At 40.8% G+C, this 17,571-nt stretch overlaps 1 protein-coding gene across 1 annotated transcript in view; it reads right to left on the reverse strand.

Annotated features, from left to right (window-relative positions):
• Positions 1–10,860, reverse strand: part of RAPGEF4 (Rap guanine nucleotide exchange factor 4) — a 164,278-nt gene extending 153,418 nt beyond the window's left edge. Inside the window, exon 1 of the mRNA XM_087919936.1 lies at positions 10,331–10,860. Coding sequence (XP_087776062.1) covers positions 10,331–10,395 — 65 coding nt within the window. The 5' untranslated portion in view covers positions 10,396–10,860. The remainder of the gene's footprint in view (positions 1–10,330) is intronic.
• Positions 10,861–17,571: the final 6,711 nt, after the last annotated feature.

The raw sequence follows: 17,571 nt of genomic DNA on the forward strand, positions 1-17,571 counted from the left end.
AAACCATTACAAAGTTTATTTGAATGACTATAATATATATTGCTTTCATCGTAGCTTTGTTTCATTATTAATTCATATATTGATATTTTAAAATATACGGTCATATGATTAGTTCTTATATGTATCTATTTCATGTATTCATAATTATGTCTATACTTATACCTATTATCTTGTAAGGGATTGACAAATCAAATAAATAAATAAATAAATTGGTGCAGATCAAGCTGCAAAAGAACAGCAGAAAAAAGATGCAAAAGAACTATGAATTCAAAACAATCCTTCATTTTTAAATAATTCATCAAAACCTCATTGGAGATCATAACACTACTAAACATCAGGACAAATGACATGACATGGTTTGTTCTGTAATTGACTCCTGCAGTCAAGGACAACCGTCTAGTAAAGACACCATGGGCTCTGTCTTATGTAAAAATTAATGTACACTTCATGCATAAAATTCTAATCCTTAGGCTCTCAATTTGGTTGCAGAACTTGGACATAATTATTGACATATGTGACAATCCCTTTAATGACAAATGAAGCAATAGGGCCACTTTGGAAATGGCCCAACAAGCTAGAAAGAAATACTAATGTTTTCATCCCTCTCTTTAATTTTTATCATCTCCTATGCATAGCTGCAAGCTCAGTGGGAGATACATTCCATGGGAACAAATAGAAAATAAAATTTGCCATCTGGTAGTTAATTATTTATTTATCAAATTTCAAAATCACCCATCTCCCTCACAGAGGGACTCTGGGCAGTGTACAGCTAAAATAGTAAACATAAAAACTGAATATAAACATTTAAATAAGAGACAAGGGTAGCTAAAATTGAACATTAGAAATTAATCAAAAGACTGGGGGGAGGGGGGGACTTCCGGTTTGACAGACCGAAACCTTGTTTCTCCGAGGCTTTGATCTGTGCTCGCCACTGGAATGCCCTGAGCCGACTGGTTTCGGGGCTAAGCCAACCCGTAGAGGTGGTGAAGAGAGGGAGACTGCCTGCAGGGTTGAGGAGAGCTGCATCTCTCCTCCCTTTCCCAAAGGCGGTTGTAGCAGTGGTCAGAAATGGCCACCACAAAGAAGAACTCGACCGGAAAAGAATGTGCAGGAGGAAGATAAGAAGAGAAAGTTTTGGTTGACCGGGTCAAACAGCAAAAGTAACAAATAAGGTACCCTGGAATTTAAACTTAACAACATTGTTCCCAAAGAAGATTTTGAAGCTGCGAAGGAGAGAGAGAAGGGAAAGGATTGGGCTTTTTTTCTTCCCTTCCTTATACTGACAGCTAAGAGACTTAAGCAAGAAACTGAAAAAAAAAAATCCACTTTGACATTAATAGGCATCTAAGCTGAAAATAAAAGTCAAAGGGATAATAAAGATTTCTGGACATTTAAAAGTTTTTAAAAGCTGGAAAGGAGAAAAAAAAAGAATAGAAGGGCAGGATCTGGAAAAATGGAGGAGACTGCCTGGAATTAAGGAATGGAACTGTAATTAAAAGGAACTTACAGTGAAATTTTAACAAGATTCCTCAAAGATAAATTTTAATGGAAACTTGGTAACAAAATAATAGAACCCCAGGAAGAGAAAGTGAAAAAAAGAAGCAAGTAGAAACAGCCTTGGATTATTTGGATTACTTGGTGATTTTTGGTTTTTGCATCTAGAAGACTAAAATTAACTGGGTGGTTGTTTAAAAGTTTTTAAAATGGTATCACTCTTAGAAGAACTGAAAATGGAACTTTAAAAATGGAAAGAAGACTCACAAGAAGGGAGAAGTTCTTTTGGCTTCCTGTTTCAATTCTTAGAAATGGAGATCTGGAACTATGAGAAGCAACAAGAAACGCTTGCAGAACAAGAAGTTTGGGAGAAAGAAGAAGCCATCTTTAATGATCAAATAATTTTAAGTGGGGGGAAAAAAGAAAAGGGGGGAAAGAGAGTGAAAGATTTAAGACTAGAAAAACAACCAAAAAGAAGAACAATTTGAAAGATAAGTATAATATTAGAAAGCAACAGAAGAGGGGATTACAGATGAGAGAGTTAGAAGTAGAGAGATGAGGGGGTAAAAAGGGGAGGGAGAAGAAGAGGGGGGAAGAAGGCAAGGAAAAGAAGTTGTAAAAAAACAGAAACAAGAAATGGAGAAACAGAGAAAAGATATAAGGATTGTAACCATAAGTTTGTTTAGAGATAATGGGTGAAAATTTAATTGTAAAAAGGATTCTGCAAAGGTAGATAAGATAGCCTTGTTATATTACAAATAAAAATAACTTTAGAAAATATGATGATGGATAAAATATTTATTGTAATGCAGTGGGATGTTTGTTAATAAATAAATGAATTAAAATGATTGAGAGAATTAAAAGGGAACATTTTTAATTATTAATAATGATTTATAAAAATATAAGTGAGAAATATGGAGAAAAAAAGAATTAACTATGGAAAGTTTATAAGTGTTTCCAAGGAAGTATGATATTCAATTGAAAAGAAATGTTAAAGATGTTAAGATTTTAATGCATATTAATGATAGAATTGAATTGGAATGGAATGTGTTTTATTTACATACATACATACATACATACATACATACATACATATATATGGATCTTTGGTTGTTCGGGTTTTCTCCCGCGTAAGATTCGAAGTATCTAGGCAACGTTTCGATGAAGTCTCATTCATCATCTTCAGGCTTCTGTCTTCGGCTCTTGCTTCTCAGAGTGATGTGAGATTGCAGCTGCTTCTTCCTTTTAACTGCTAGTGGGGGTGGGACTTGATTGGGTGGGGGTTTGGCTGTGTTCTGATTGGTTGGGGGGTTGGCCGTGTTCTGATTGGCTGGAGGCGTGTTCTGTTCATGTGGGGGCTTGGTTGTGCTCAGGTTAGTCTTAGTTGCTGGGGGATTTGAGTTGGTGAGCTGTGATCTTGCTGTTTGGCTTCGAGTTCATGGTCGTGCTGCATCTTCATAGTGGGTGTCGGTTTGCTTCATGTATGGCTCGGAGGGGTTTGAAGTGGGTAGTGATGCAGCTGCAGTGCAGCTTCTGTTCCATGGTCGTGTCTCATCTTCTGAGTGGGTGTGAGTCTGTTTTCTACATGGAAGTGTGGTGGTGGCATCTTGTGTGGCTCTCATGGGTGTGGGTCTGGTGTCATTCTTCATGTTAGGTACTCGTCTGTTCATGAGGGCGGGTTTCCAAATGGCTGGAAGGCGGGAGGTGTCATCTCGTTTGTTCATGCTGTGTGGGCGTTTTCTATCTCTATGGCTTCTCTGATTATTCTGCTGTTGAAGTGTTCGGTTTTGGCGATAGTTCTGGTATTTTTAAAGTCAATTTCATGTCCTGTGGCTTTGAGGTGTTTGAGCTGTTGGACCAGGGAAGAGGTCATTTCTTCTTTTTTGATTGAGTTCTTATGTTCTTCAATGCGTGCACTTATTCTTCTGTTAGTTTGTCCAATGTATGTGGTAGGGCAGGCAGTGCAGGGGATTTCATATACTCCTTGGTTTTCTAATTCGATTTTGTCTTTGGGGTTTCTTAGGATGGTGGATATTTTTCTGTTTGTGCAGAATGCTGTTTTAATGTTGTGTTTTTGGAGGATCTTGCTGATTTTGTCTGTAGTGCCTTTTATATATGGGAGGAGGACTTTGCCGTTTTCTTGTTCTCTGTCTTGGATTTTGGTTGGGGTTTCTTTTTGGATTAGGTGGGTAATCTTCTTTCTTTGGAATCCATTGGCTGTAAGTACATTGGTGAGAGTGTGTAGTTCGGTTTTTTGGTGTTGTTCATCGGCTAAGCATTTTGTTCTGGAGATGAGTGTCTTGGCTAAGGAATTGATCTGTGCTGGGTGGTGGTGTGAGAGTGCATGTAGATAGCGGTTTGTATGTGTTTTCTTCTGGTAGATGGTGTGTCCTAGGGAGCCATTGGATCTTTTGTATACCAAGACATCTAGGAAGGGAAGTTGATTGTTGGCTTCAGTTTCCATGGTGAATTGTATTTTGGGGTGTAGGCTGTTGAGGTGTGTGAGGAAGTTGTTCAGTTTTTCTTTCCCGTGTGGCCAGATTATGAAGGTGTCATCTACGTATCTGAGCCAGAGTTTGGGTTTGTGGTCGTATTTTTCTAGAGCTTGTGTTTCAAAGTGTTCCATGTAGAGGTTTGCGATGACAGGTGAGAGGGGTGATCCCATGGGTGCTCCTTCTATTTGTTTGTATTTTTGTCCATTGTAGGTGAAGTATGTATTGGATAGGCAGTGGTTGGTCAGATCTAGGATGTGCTTGGGGGGGTTGTATTTGTTTTGGATGGCTGTCAAGGCTTCTTTTATTGGCATTTGGGTGAAGAGGGATATGACATCGAAGCTTACTAGTAGGTCGCTGGGTTGTAGGTTTTGTTTCTTTATGATCTCGATGAACTGGAATGAGTTTCTTACGTGTGAGTTGATGGATTCTGCATAGGGTTGTAGTTGTTTGGCGAGAAATTTGGCCAGGTTTTGTAGAGGTGAGCCTATGGAGCTGACTATTGGTCTGAGTGGGGTTCCTTCTTTGTGTATCTTGGGGAGACCATAAAGCTTAGGGCATCTGGATGATTTCTCTCTGGGTATGATTCTTTGCTGGATTTCTTCACTGATGGGGGAGGCTTTTATTTTGGATTTGGTAGTTTTTTCTAGGTAGGTGGCACCCCCACCCAATCAGAACACAGCCAAGCCCCCACCCAATCAAGTCCCACCCCCACTAGCAGTTAAAAGGAAGAAGCAGCTGCAATCTCACATCACTCTGAGAAGCAAGAGCCGAAGACAGAAGCCTGAAGATGATGAATGAGACTTCATCGAAACGTTGCCTAGATACTTCGAATCTTACGCGGGAGAAAACCCGAACAACCAAAGATCCACATACAAATACCCGCGAGAACCTCAGAAAACATATATATATATATTCTTTTTAAGAACATAGTGTCCATATTAAGAATGTACCAAGCAGAATTCGATTGGAAGTTATGTATTGAATGCTATAATCTTAAAGTTATACATTGAAGCTTAAATAAGAGCTTGAATGGATACAATTAAAGGATATAAAGGTGTCATATTCTAATTGGTAACTACAGGGAAAAATTTGCTTAATAAGAAAAGATAATGTGAAATTGTAACAGGACAGACAAAAGTATAAATATAATGATTTGAATTGAGATATTTAAAACAAAGTTGAGAAAATTAGAAGAGGGGAAAAACTATGTAGAAAATATAAAATGGTAATAAGATATGGAATAGAATATAAAAATGAGCATGAAATTGAGCTTTGTGTCTGTATGAAGAAGTGATAACCGGGACCATGCTATTTTCAAAAAAGACGTTTTATTTGTATTTTGTTTTTGTGAAAACCCAAATAAAATTTTCCAAAAAAAAAAAGACTGTGGGGGAAGACTTTCAGATAATGCTAGATGGACCATGGTGATATTTACTTCAGGTAGTCACATTATATTAATTTCTTGATATTATAATGGCATAAGCTTCATACAGCCAGTTTCAAAATGAAGTTTAAATAATGAGAAAGAGAACCACTATTATTTAAATCTTTAAAAATGAAGGACAGTAGAAGCTGGACAGCGGTCTTAGAAATGAAGGACATTTCAATAGAAAGAGTAAAATAAGACACAACAGCAATTATGCAAACCACACCAGCAAAACTCATTGCGGATTTTTTTTCCAGATTGCTGTTTATCCCCTGTCCCATTTCATTAAGCCATCCTTTCTCAGGTAGATATGGCAGTACTCTTGTGACATATATACATCCCAGGTCTTTTTCCCAGCAGGCCAATGGATGAGGTTTAAATCTTATTCTAAAGAAAGCAAACTGAAAACAGCTTTGTTGCCCTCTCAACTGAATGTTAACTGCTACATGGACGTAGCCAATGAGAGTTGAGAAATGATAACATAGCTGGCATCACTTCGAATTACCAGTATATGCATTCATTTATTCATTTTTAAGAATTAGATCCAGACTAATTCATCCTATTGCTAATTTGCCCCACTGGGAACAGGAATTGTTCAACCAACAATATAATCATATACATTGTTCCTCAGATACAGGGTCCCCAAGTTACCATTTGTGCATTCACCCATTTATTTCTCAATGAATAATGTGCAAACCATTTATTTAAATGCTACATCTCAATCTAAAAGACTTTCAGGGAAGCAAATAAACTATAATCTATAATATAATCTCACAATTATGAATTTTTAAAAAATTAATACAATGCCAACCATTGAAACCAGTTAAAGCAAACCAGGTCAATAACAAGAAAAGCAGCTATAAAAAGCATGCTGAAGTCCAAGATCTCACCTAGCACTTAACAACATGTGATTTAGCATTGATTGGGTTTCTTGGAAAAGGTAATTCCAAAAAGATCTTCGTTCAGCAAGGCCAGACTGAGGTGTTCTTTAGATATAAAGATAAACGTTTCCCATTTAAAACACTCCAGTGAGAATGAAGAGTGATACAATACCAGAAAATCACTGAGAATTTTCTGCTGATCATTGTTCCACTGTAATTGCGCTCTACAATAGCAAGTTTTTTTTAACTGTTATCTGACACATACAATCAATTCCACTCAGAGGTGGTATTCAGCAGGTTCTGACCAATCCTGGAGAACTGGTAGCAGAAATTTTGAGTAGTTCAGAAAACCGGTAAATACCACCTCTGACTGGCTCCATCCCCACCTATTCTCTGCCTCCCAAACCCCAGCTGATGGGCTGGGTCTTCTTTTGTTGCCCTGCACCAGAGAACAGAGCTAGAAAGTAAGTTAGTAGGGTGGCGAGGGAATGGAGGTTTTGCAGTATCCTTCCCCTGCCATGCCCACCAAGCCATGCCCACCAAGCCACGCCCACAGAACCGGTAGTAAAAAAAAATTGAGTCCCACTCTATCATTGCAAAACTCTACTTCCTAGTTTATACTTTATTCTGATGTATGTTCATAGGATGCGTATGCATAGCACCAGCCTGGTTTTCCCATGTGACAGGAACAACATCTAGGCTTTTTATCATGTGGTACTTTGGCTTTTTATATCCAACGACGATATGAATGCCTCACATTTTTAATAGCAATCTGTAGTGCCTAGTTTCTCCTGTATATCCTACATACATAATCCACATAGCAATACTATTGTTTTACTGTACTCATATTGAACACCTCAGTCTCCAAGTGCAGGTGGATAGTGTTTGTTCTTAGCAAGGACTATGGCAATCGCAGGAATAGATTAGTTTTACACTCTCCTCTCTTTCAATGGGGACACGCCTCAATTGGAAAACATAAAAATAAAATTGCTCAAATTATACCAAATTACCAAATGCTCAAGGTATTAAATCCAAGTAATTCTCACAAAGCATAGGTAACACTAGGTATACATATCAGTGCCCTGACATGGTGAATATGTTACAAGTTTGAACTTAATGACTATATAGCTTTGCTATCTGGAGAATTCTGGGAGTTGAAGTCCACAAGTCTTAAAGTTGCCAAGTTTGGAGACCTCTCATATAGACCCATAAAAGGAAGTGAAAAGAAGAAAAATAATACAAATGAATATTCTCAGGCAAACCTTTATATATGCAACATGATGTAACAAATGTTACACATTAAATAAATTGAAAGACTAATGATGATAAAGAGGGCTTATTTGGCACCATTAGTTGCATTTAGAAGCTCACCTTCAAAATTGAACTATTGCTTTCTCATCTGCAGTCCTATAAGCCACTTCCATAGTAAAGATGCCCTCTAGTTAAACTTGACTCTTGTGGGTTGCATCCATGTAAATATCTTGTAATGTTCTGGGTAATACCAAAGAAGCCATTCTCCACTGTCTTCTCGTGGTATGCTTTATCAATTTCACATTTTAGATCATAGCCTGAGAATTCCCAGATAGTTCCTATTCCAAGTACTAACTAGAGTTGGTTTTATTAACTTCTAATACCAAGCAAGGTCATCCTTGCTATTGGGATTTCTACCTATGGATGCTACTAACAACATTCAAAGTTAGGGGGGAAAGTTAAGGGATTTTTGCTGACATTAAGGAGCCTCTGTGGCACAGTGGTTAGAGTGCAGTACCGCAAGCTACCTCTGCAGCTAGCTGCCTACAAGTTGGCAGTTCAAATCCCACCAGGCTCAAGGTTGACTCAGCCTTCCATCCTTCCCAGGTTGCTAAAATGAGGAGCCAAATTGTTGGGGGCAATAGGCTGACTCTGTAAACCGCTTAGAGGGGGCTATAAAGCACTATAAAGTGGTATATAAGTCTAAGTGTTATTGCTATTAACCACAAAAAACAATGACAGCATATATGTAATAAGCCTAACAAGTGATGATTGCTGGTGACTGACTGAATCCATAGCTGTCCCAAGTCTCATTTGCAGCTTAAAAAATAATTGCTCATTTTTTTAAAAAAAGTGTCTTTTTTACTACTGTTTTTACTTTTCAATATTCAGGGACAAAAATGACTAACAGCTGGTGAACAAAAATGACTAATACCCATACTTGGAGGCTGTTCGTTAGTAAGTTTATAAACTGATTCATGAATTTACCGTCAGCATCCAAAGGCAACTACAAGTATGATGCATGGTTGTAAAAATATCATTAAACAGCCTTTAGGCTAAGGAAGAGTATAGAAATTATTTTGCCATATTACAGTGGTACTTCAGTACTCATTGTTAATTGGTTCCGAGAGGCGCAATGAGTACCAACAATAATGAGTACTAAACATTTCCACCCCCAAGGACTAATGTAGTGAGTACAAGGCAGACGACACCAATAAGTTCTGTTATAGGATGAGTACTGGGACAAAATTTTCTCATCAAAATGCACTGAGTATTAAATTCGATGAGTTTCAAAGCAGTTGAGAACCAAGATACCACTACAGTTTATATATAGTTATCAATTTCAAAAATTTTAGCTTATACCACCCCTTCCCTTCTTGATGCCTTCTATATACCATAACACACCCTAATTCCCATAATTATGTCATCTGGAAATTAGCAGAGGTAAAATTCAATGGAAGAAACTTAATTGGGGAAGGTTTCTTTATACTGCCATATCTTTGTACATGCATTTGTAAGATGCAAAATACAGGATCTCGAACCCAAAAGAGGATTTAGAAGGCAGGTTATTCACATATGGTACATCTTTCTAATATACAGTGAAGAGCCTGTAGCCTTCCTTATATGGTTAGATTCCAATTCTGAGATTCTGAGATTCATAGTCCAACCACATTTCAAAGGCCGCAGCTCATCCACACCTCCTGGGTATTTCCAAAACAAATGTACTGTTACTGTCTGTTTCCATGTAAGACTTTCCCCCAAAATGTAGCTTCTCCAGAACCTCAAGCCATAAATCTAGATAATGGGAGAAGAAGGTACCTGAGATCTTGGGAGATTTACTGCCAATTAGTGCTGACTAGGCAAGTGTATAGCCTGATCTGATCGTTTCTGATGCTGGCTTTGGTCAACCCTCTTTTCCTGCCCTTTAAATATGAATCTGAAAATATTACTCAGGTTTATCACATTTACTCCCTATCAGTGTAATAAAGCAGGCTGTGCCATCACCACCCCATAACAAGACATTCAAGAAGCCGACTTCATGGCTTTATATCAATGTCTGGATGAAGCTGTAAGGTACTTCAAATCTCTTAGGGAATAGCATGATGCCAAAACCTTGAGGAATGTTCCAGTTTCTTAGCCTAATATGTATTTAACTTTCCTGGTCTCAATTCCCGGCCTAACCTTCCTCTCGTTAACATCCAGAGGGCAAGTACCTATTGCTGTGGCCTTTTGGGGAAGTGTTCGGCCTTGGGGAGATCTTAAATGACCCGCCCGTTTCTTCTACCATTGGTGCATGAGGCCTCCCAGCCGCAGCCCTGGAGGATACCTGCAGCAGGCAAGGGCGGGCCTGTGCAGAACCAGGGAGGACTCCTTCGACTGGCTTTAAAGGTGCATTATTGGATAGTCACCATACTTCCGTGGGGTTTTTTATTATGCTCGAGAGGGCAGTAAAGCAACTCTCCTCTGGACACCCAAAGAAAAAGCCCCCGAGCCCTTGTCCTCGCCGTCGTCTTCTCCCACGCCGAGCGCTCCACCCCATCTCTCTCACACTCTCTCTCTCTCACACACACACACGCACACACACAACACACGCACACACGCGGCGCGTGATAAATGAAATAATTGTCGTGGCAATTTCATTTTATGGGTGATGTGTGTATGCGTGGAGTGGGGATGCAAGCACATGCTGCTGTACTGCCAGCCCCTCCCCTTCAGTTTCTCCCCCCTCCCAATACACTCACACACACGCGCGCCACCCTGCTGCATCGCAGAGGTGCCGGTACCTTTTATCCAAGCAAGCGATCCACTCGGTGGAGGAGGAAGAATGAGAAGTGTGAACAGCCACCATATTTGCCCAGATTCCCCGGACGGCTACCGATGCTGTTTAGCTGCTGCCGCTTGCTGCAATGAGTGGCGGGTCTCTTCTCCCTTTCTTCCCCTGCCTGCCTTCTTCTCTCCCCGCGATGCCCGCCGTCGCCTCTTCTGAACTCGCGATCGCCTGCCTGCTTGCCTGCCCTAAAAGAGGATGGGTAGGTTCTTCTGCCAGGCTGGCTGCGGGCTCTTGCTGCGGCCTCCCACCCGTCCCGTGGCAGTGCGGTAGGCAGAGCCTCCGAGCCCATCAATCTCGGCCACCACCCCCTCCCACCGTCCCTTCCCTTCTTGCTGGCTTTCCCCTCCGTTTTCTGGGCTGCTGTGCCGGATCGGCTCCTGGAGCAGCACGCAGCCTCCCTTGGCCACGATTGGCTATATATAAAAAAACCCTGATGCCGCGAGCCCACTGGAGTCAGCGACGATAATGCAGAGGGACCTGTCTCCTCTACAGAAGGGGAAATAGGAGATGGGTGTCTTGGCTTAACGCCCCTCTGGCCCTCTTAACAGCTGGGATGTCCCAAAGGTGCTTTTTTTTTTTTTGACTTTGATGACTGAGAATCTCTTCAGATAAATGGGATGGTGCAAGGAACACAAGCCAGCAGTCACACAACTAATAGCAAAAAATGTCAACAAGGAGAGGATATAATCTCCCGCCAGAATTTCTTTTTAATGTTTGTGACAGGCTCGTTAGTTACTATCTACGTTTTAAGGAAAGTGCTGGTGGCAGAGCACCTGCTTGATATGCTAAAGGTCCCTCCTGAGCATGATGGGGAAATGAAAGTTCATATGATATAAACTTTACAGTTGATCTTTATTTCCACTCAGAAACAAGGCCTGCCCGTTGCTGCTCTCACACAATTTATTGCAGAGTAACTTCCAGGCAGTGGTTTTTAATTTTATCAATCAGCTTTTTTTTTTTTTTTTTTTTGGGGGTCTCGCCTGGTTTACCAGCAGTGGAAAACTAGTGTAAAAAGTTAGCACCCACCCTTCTCCTAGAAGAATGAAATACTTTGAGAAATATTTAAAAAGACAGCATATTATATTTCCCTGGATAAGAAATTGAGAAACATGTTATTTTTAGAGTGAGAAAACAACCCCCCCACCTTTCTTAATAGCCCTCAGCAGATGTCAGCACTTAAGAGATAAAGAGCTTACTGAAAAAAAGCCAAGTATCTAGGTAGCTCTATTCAAAGGCAAAAATTCCCTGCAGCAAGGTCTGACCAAAGGTAGGATTAGCCCTCAGCCACAGTAGGAATTGCCCAATGCCCCTTCATTGCATCAGCAGTCCAAACTTCAACCAAAGTTAGCTCAGATAAACATGACCCCTACCGTGGCCCCATGTGAGTCTGACAACAGCCAATAGAATACATGTTCTTGCACAGGAACAGGAAGCTCAAGTTCAAAGTCCAAGAGAAGGTATAAAAACCCCTCGCTCTCAATGCCATGTGGTCAGCTGCACCAGAACCCTGTGCATGATGCTTCTGCTTCATCATTAAATCATCTTTCCAATCAGCCTCCATGTTTCCAGTGTCTTTCTCCCAGCTTGGAACTGAACCAGATGGCTATTTCTTCCAACATCAGCCTCCAGTCACCTGTGTCAAAGGAGAGTCATTTGGTATAGTGGTTAAGGCACCATGCTAGAAAATGAGAGACTAGGAGTCCTACTTTAGGCACATAGCTAGGTGGACCTTGGACCATCATCCTCAAACCTGGGAAGGATTTGCAAGAGCAAATCACCTCTGAAAAACCTTGCCAAGAAAACTGCAAGTATTTGTCCATTGTGTATTAGAATATATTAGCCATATGATATTTAAGATTTGTTGTTGCCCATATTTTATAGCTTATATTGGCTTTTTGTTATCACTACCAGTGCTGGGATTCAATTTTTTTTTTACTACTGGTTCTGTGGGCGTGGCTTGGTGGGCGTGACAGGGGAAGGATACTGTAAAATCTCCAGTCAGAGGTGGTATTTGCCGGTTCTCTGAACTACTCAGAATTTCCGCTACTGGTTTTCCAGAACTGGTCAGAACCTTCTGAATACCACCTCTGATGACTACACATCTATGTTTTATATCCCTTAAAATTGTACTTTTTTTCTTCACGCTTTGAATATATGGCTTGAGATTTATAGCTGACAGCAGTTGATTTTCTGCTCTACTGCAGCTCTTTTAGTAATATTATCAGAAAGCTAGATCCTTCCATCTCTATTAGTCTTCAAGATCTGGGTGCAATCATGATCTGTGTGAAGGCTGATCTCTAAGATGGTTCCAAAGTACAAATGATCCTATCCATTTTTATAACTTAAACAAGACTTGGCCAGTCCAAGCTTGGTATTCTTATATCTTCTATTTCTTTCTTTACCTGCCAATGTCTCATCTCGTTTACACTTTAAGAATGAGCTTTTGTTGTATTTTTTGTGAAATCTTTTTTTTCCTGTATTTTTTCAATATACTTCATCAAATCTTCCAGAACAACCTATTTACTGTTTACTATAGATTTACTTCTGTATAGCTGTTTTGAAAGGGTCTCCTATGTACCCTCTTGTATATTTCTGTTTTCTCTTTCCACAAGTACCTGTTCAAAGAGTAGATGAGTTCGTATAGAACCAAGCAGCTTGAAATCAATACAATGTGTAAAATAACTTGCAGTGCACAGTAACACTAAAAATAAGGTGGTGACTAATTTCCCATTTCTCTTTCCACACATAGGCATACATACATACACGTATTTATTCCACATATATAAACAAATATTATCAGTATATATGATAGTATTTTATATAATAGACATATTATTTGTTGATATTTTCTGTAGCAGACAGAGACCAGTGGCAGGGGGACACCATTCAGGACTTCTTTTGATAGGAATCACTGCTGTATTTGAGTTCGTTGCTGATCATCCTTTTTCTTCCTTTTCCTTCCACCTCTCCCAACATTAAAGACTTCCCTAGAGAGCTACTGTAGGTGTTTGCCTAATGTATCTAAATATTATCACTTGAGCCTGGTCATTTGTGCCTCAAGTTGGGTTGATTTGTTTGACGACCATTCATTTTCTTGGCTGATTATAGTATTCTCAGCAATCTTCTCCAACAGTAAAGTTCAAAAGCAAAAACACCAAAGTTCTTGCTTCTTCAAAGTCCAGCTTTTACTTATGCAGAGTGACATGGGAGGAGCCATTGCCTGTATAATTCTAAACTTCATAGGTACAAAAGCACCTTAACGTATGAATATATTTTCCATGTCCTTCATTCAATGTATTTTCCATGTCCCTTATCATGATTCATCATTATTCATTATTGAGTACTAGTCTAAAGCATATTTCTGGACTGATGGTTCTTTTATTTGTTCACAGTTGATCCTAGAAGGCAAACGCTATTCACCACAATATATTCATTGCACGCGTATCTAAAGCAGTTTTTCAAAAATGTGTGTTTAGCAAACAGCATTGTATATGGAAGATATTTAAGTCTACTTTATGCATTTGGTAATTATATTTGCCTATAGAACCATGCAGGATTCCAGGTTAAAAGCTAAAAAATGGTGATTCACGTAGCATCTGTCTATTACTCCTTAAACCAGACATACTGTATATTTTCCTTGGATTACACTGCAGTTTCACAGGGCAGCCATACAATTTGAGGAAAAGATTTAGCTATTTTAAGAAACTGATGGTAGTTGTTATGTGAGTGTCCTTGCATTCTCTAAAGTACCTTTTCTGCCTTTACCGTGTCATATAGCCTTGCTAGCTAATAAACAAGGATTTTGTTCCATATTTATTTAACAAATTAATCCCCCTATTGTTTGATTTAAGCCACTGAGAAGTTTTTAATCATGCACATGTGAAGTCTATTGTATAAATGGAAAGAATGCACTGAAATTCATTTATCTAACACCACACATTTTTAAAAGGAGCAAGCAACCACATTTTTAAGCATGGAATTCCACCCGAAATCTCATCCTAGCATCCGTTTGTGCATTTGAAAAAAATTTTTGGTTTCCTGGGCACCGGATTTCCTGACTGCAGAATCACGCGTTTTCTTCCCCAGGCACCAAAAAGACTCTAAAAAGGCCAGCAACCCCATTTTTAAGCATGGAATTCCACCCTGAATCTTGTCCTAGCATCCATTTTTGCATTTGGGTTCACAAAATTTTGGGCTTCCTGACCATGGAATCACACCTTTTCTTCCCCAGGCACCAAAAAGGCTCAAGTTTTAAAAGAAGCAAACCACCCAATTTTTAAGTATGATACTCCATCTCAAATCTTGTCCTAGCGTTCATTTGTGCATTTGGGTTCACAAAAAAATTGGCTTTTTTTTTTTTGCATGCTCATGCCACTCAGTATTAATGACAATCTTTTGGGCAATCTGTCCTTTTAAACTTGAACCAAGGCAAAATATATTAGAAGTGGGGGGGAAAGGGGAAGATTTGGATTTTTTCCACCACTCTTATGGATGCCTGAAATCAGAAAACAATCATGTTATACAGAATGTGTTAAGTCGGGGGTGTGGCTTTGTTTCCTGCGCTGATGCACAGGATTGGTTTGTGGTCTGTGACTAGTGTGAAAGTTCCCCCGTAGATATATTCGTGGAAACGTTTTATTCTGATGACAGCAGCCAATGCCTCTTTGTCTAGTTGTCTGTAGTTCTGCTTTGACAGAGTCTTTGAATAGAATGCAATGGGTGCTTCTTTCCCATCTGGTAATAGGTGGCTGAGTATAGCGCTGATGCTGAAAGGTGATGCATTGAAGGTTAGTGTTATTGGAAGTGTTTCGCTGTATTGTATTAGTACGCGGTCTGATGTGATCACGTTTTTTATTTCCTGGAATGCCATTTCTTCCCGTTGCACCCAGGCCCAGGTTGCTTTCTAGTCAATGAAACCTGTGTAGTGGTTCCGCAATGGTTGCTTTCTGTGGTAGGAATATATTATAAAAGTTTGAGTCCTAAGAAAGCTTGCAGATCAGTTTTATTTGTGGGTCCTTGATTGCTTTGACTTTAATTTCTGTGAGGCGGATCCCTTCACTGTCTATCAGATATCCTAGGAATCCAACTTTGCCGGCGGCTAATTGGCACCTGTTTTACTTTTAGTTCCACCTCCTTGAATTTGCTTAGGACTTCCCTTAGGCGGTCTTGCAGTTGTTCTTTGTCCTTGGATGATATTAGAACATCGTCAAAGTATGGTACCACCCCTTTTATCCCTTGCAATTGGCGTTCCATTAAGCTCTGGAACACCTCCGGGGTGACACTGACGCCAAATTGTAATCTGTTGCATTTGAATGCCCCCCTGTGCATCATGATTGCCTGGGCTTCTGCTGTTTCAGGGTCAACAGGCAATTGTTGGTAGGCAAGGTCTAGTTTTGCAAAGATCCCCCCCCCCCCAAGGGAATGTAATAGATGCTGTACCACTGGAACCGGGTATGCGCTTTGTTGGAGCGCGTGGTTAAGGGTTGCTTTGTAGTCCCCACAGATATGCACCAACCCATCTGGTTTAATTGGTGTAACAATTGGGGTTTCCCACTTTGCGTGGTCATCGCACCCCTTGTGCGATGAGCTTACCCAATTGCTCATCGATGTTTGGTTTTAGTGCAAAGGGAACCCACCTCGCCTTTAATCATATAGGGGCTATGTTTGGGTTTAGACTAAAAGAAATTGGGGGGGCCCAGTACTTGCCCAGTTCTCTGTCAAACATGTCCCGGAATTCTTCCATCAGCTCCTCTTCCCACTCTGCCTTGGTGATGCTGTTTATCCCTGTGACTTCTATTCCTAATGGTGTAAACCAGTGGTTTCCAAAGTGGGCAGTACTGCCCCCTGGGGGGCGGTGGGATGCCTTAGGGGGGCGATAAGAGGCAAGGGGGCCAGCAGGGGGGCACTAAGAGGCGGCATGGGGTGCTGGAGGTGGGTCCCTCGCAGGGCACAATTCAGGATTGAGATTTTACCACTTCGCAAGAACTGTTGTTACCGTTCCAGTAGGTTGAAGAACCAGCAAAAAGGGCCCCTGGCTGGCCCTGCCCCCTCCTCCATTTTCTGCTGTCAGTCCTTATTGCGCATGCATGAATTGCGCACATGCACAAGAATCACTGACAGCATTTCCCGGCTGCCCCGCCCAGTCACTCCTTATGTAGTGCATGTGCGCTTGTTTCCCATTTTCCCGCCTGCCATCGCTACCAGCGCCAGCCAGCCTGCCTGCCCTGCTTTCCTACCACCATCTGATCTAGGTGAGTTACACTCTGCAAGCCCACTCCAGCTTTCCTCCACTTTCCCGACGTTCCTGCCTCGAACGCAGTGGTGGCGGGAGTGGAGGAAAGCCAGAGTGGGTTTGCCCTCCTTTTCAAACGTCCCACCGCAGATGCATTCGAGGCGAGGCCCTACAGGCTCACCCCATTAAGCCCCTTGCACCGGAGCGTGCAGCAGTCAATGGGGTGAACCTGAGAGAGAGAAAGAGAAAGAAAGAAAATAAAGAGAAAAGGGACATAAAGAAAATGGGACAGACAAAGAAAGAGGGGGGATGGAAGGAAGGGACAGAAAGAAAAAGAAATAAGGAGGGAGGGAGGGAGGGAAGAGAAAGATAATGAGATATCTATTCTAGTCCAATCACCTGCTCCAGCAGGGTTAGAAGGGAGTGTGTGTGTGTGTGTGTGTGTGTGTGTGTGTGTTCTTGTAATTTACCAGTACATTTTGGTTTTGCTTTCTTCAGAATTGGCACTGTAATACATTGGGGAAAAGTAATTTTTTAGGGTGGAGGTCTGGTCCAATGGATCCTGTTTAAGCCTCAACAAAATGTGACAGCTTCCTGATAGTCTTGGCCATGTTTTGTCCACAAAACCTTTAATTACTGTAATAGAAGCCAAAGATGTTTCAATGTGCTGGCAAAGATGCTGGCAAAGATGTTTCAATGTGGGAAAGGCCTCTAAACTAGGCCTCATTTCAATCTGATGCATCAGCTCTGTCTCTTTCTCTCTCTCTCTCTCTCCCTCCCAATCCCTCCCCCACTCTTTCTTTGTCCCTTTTTTTTCTTTCCCCTTTTCTTTCTTCTTTCTTTTCTCTCTCTTTACCTCTCTCTTTCTTTTGTCTCTCTCTCTCTCTCTCTCTTTCCTTCTCTCAGACTCACCCCATTGATTTGGTGCACCGCTCTGCTTGGACATAAAACAGATGAACAAG

The sequence above is a fragment of the Pseudonaja textilis genome, chromosome 1 (assembly GCF_049901715.1).
Source record: "Pseudonaja textilis isolate UNSWEBS1 chromosome 1, rPseTex1.2, whole genome shotgun sequence".
Classification (NCBI taxonomy): domain Eukaryota; kingdom Metazoa; phylum Chordata; class Lepidosauria; order Squamata; family Elapidae; genus Pseudonaja; species Pseudonaja textilis.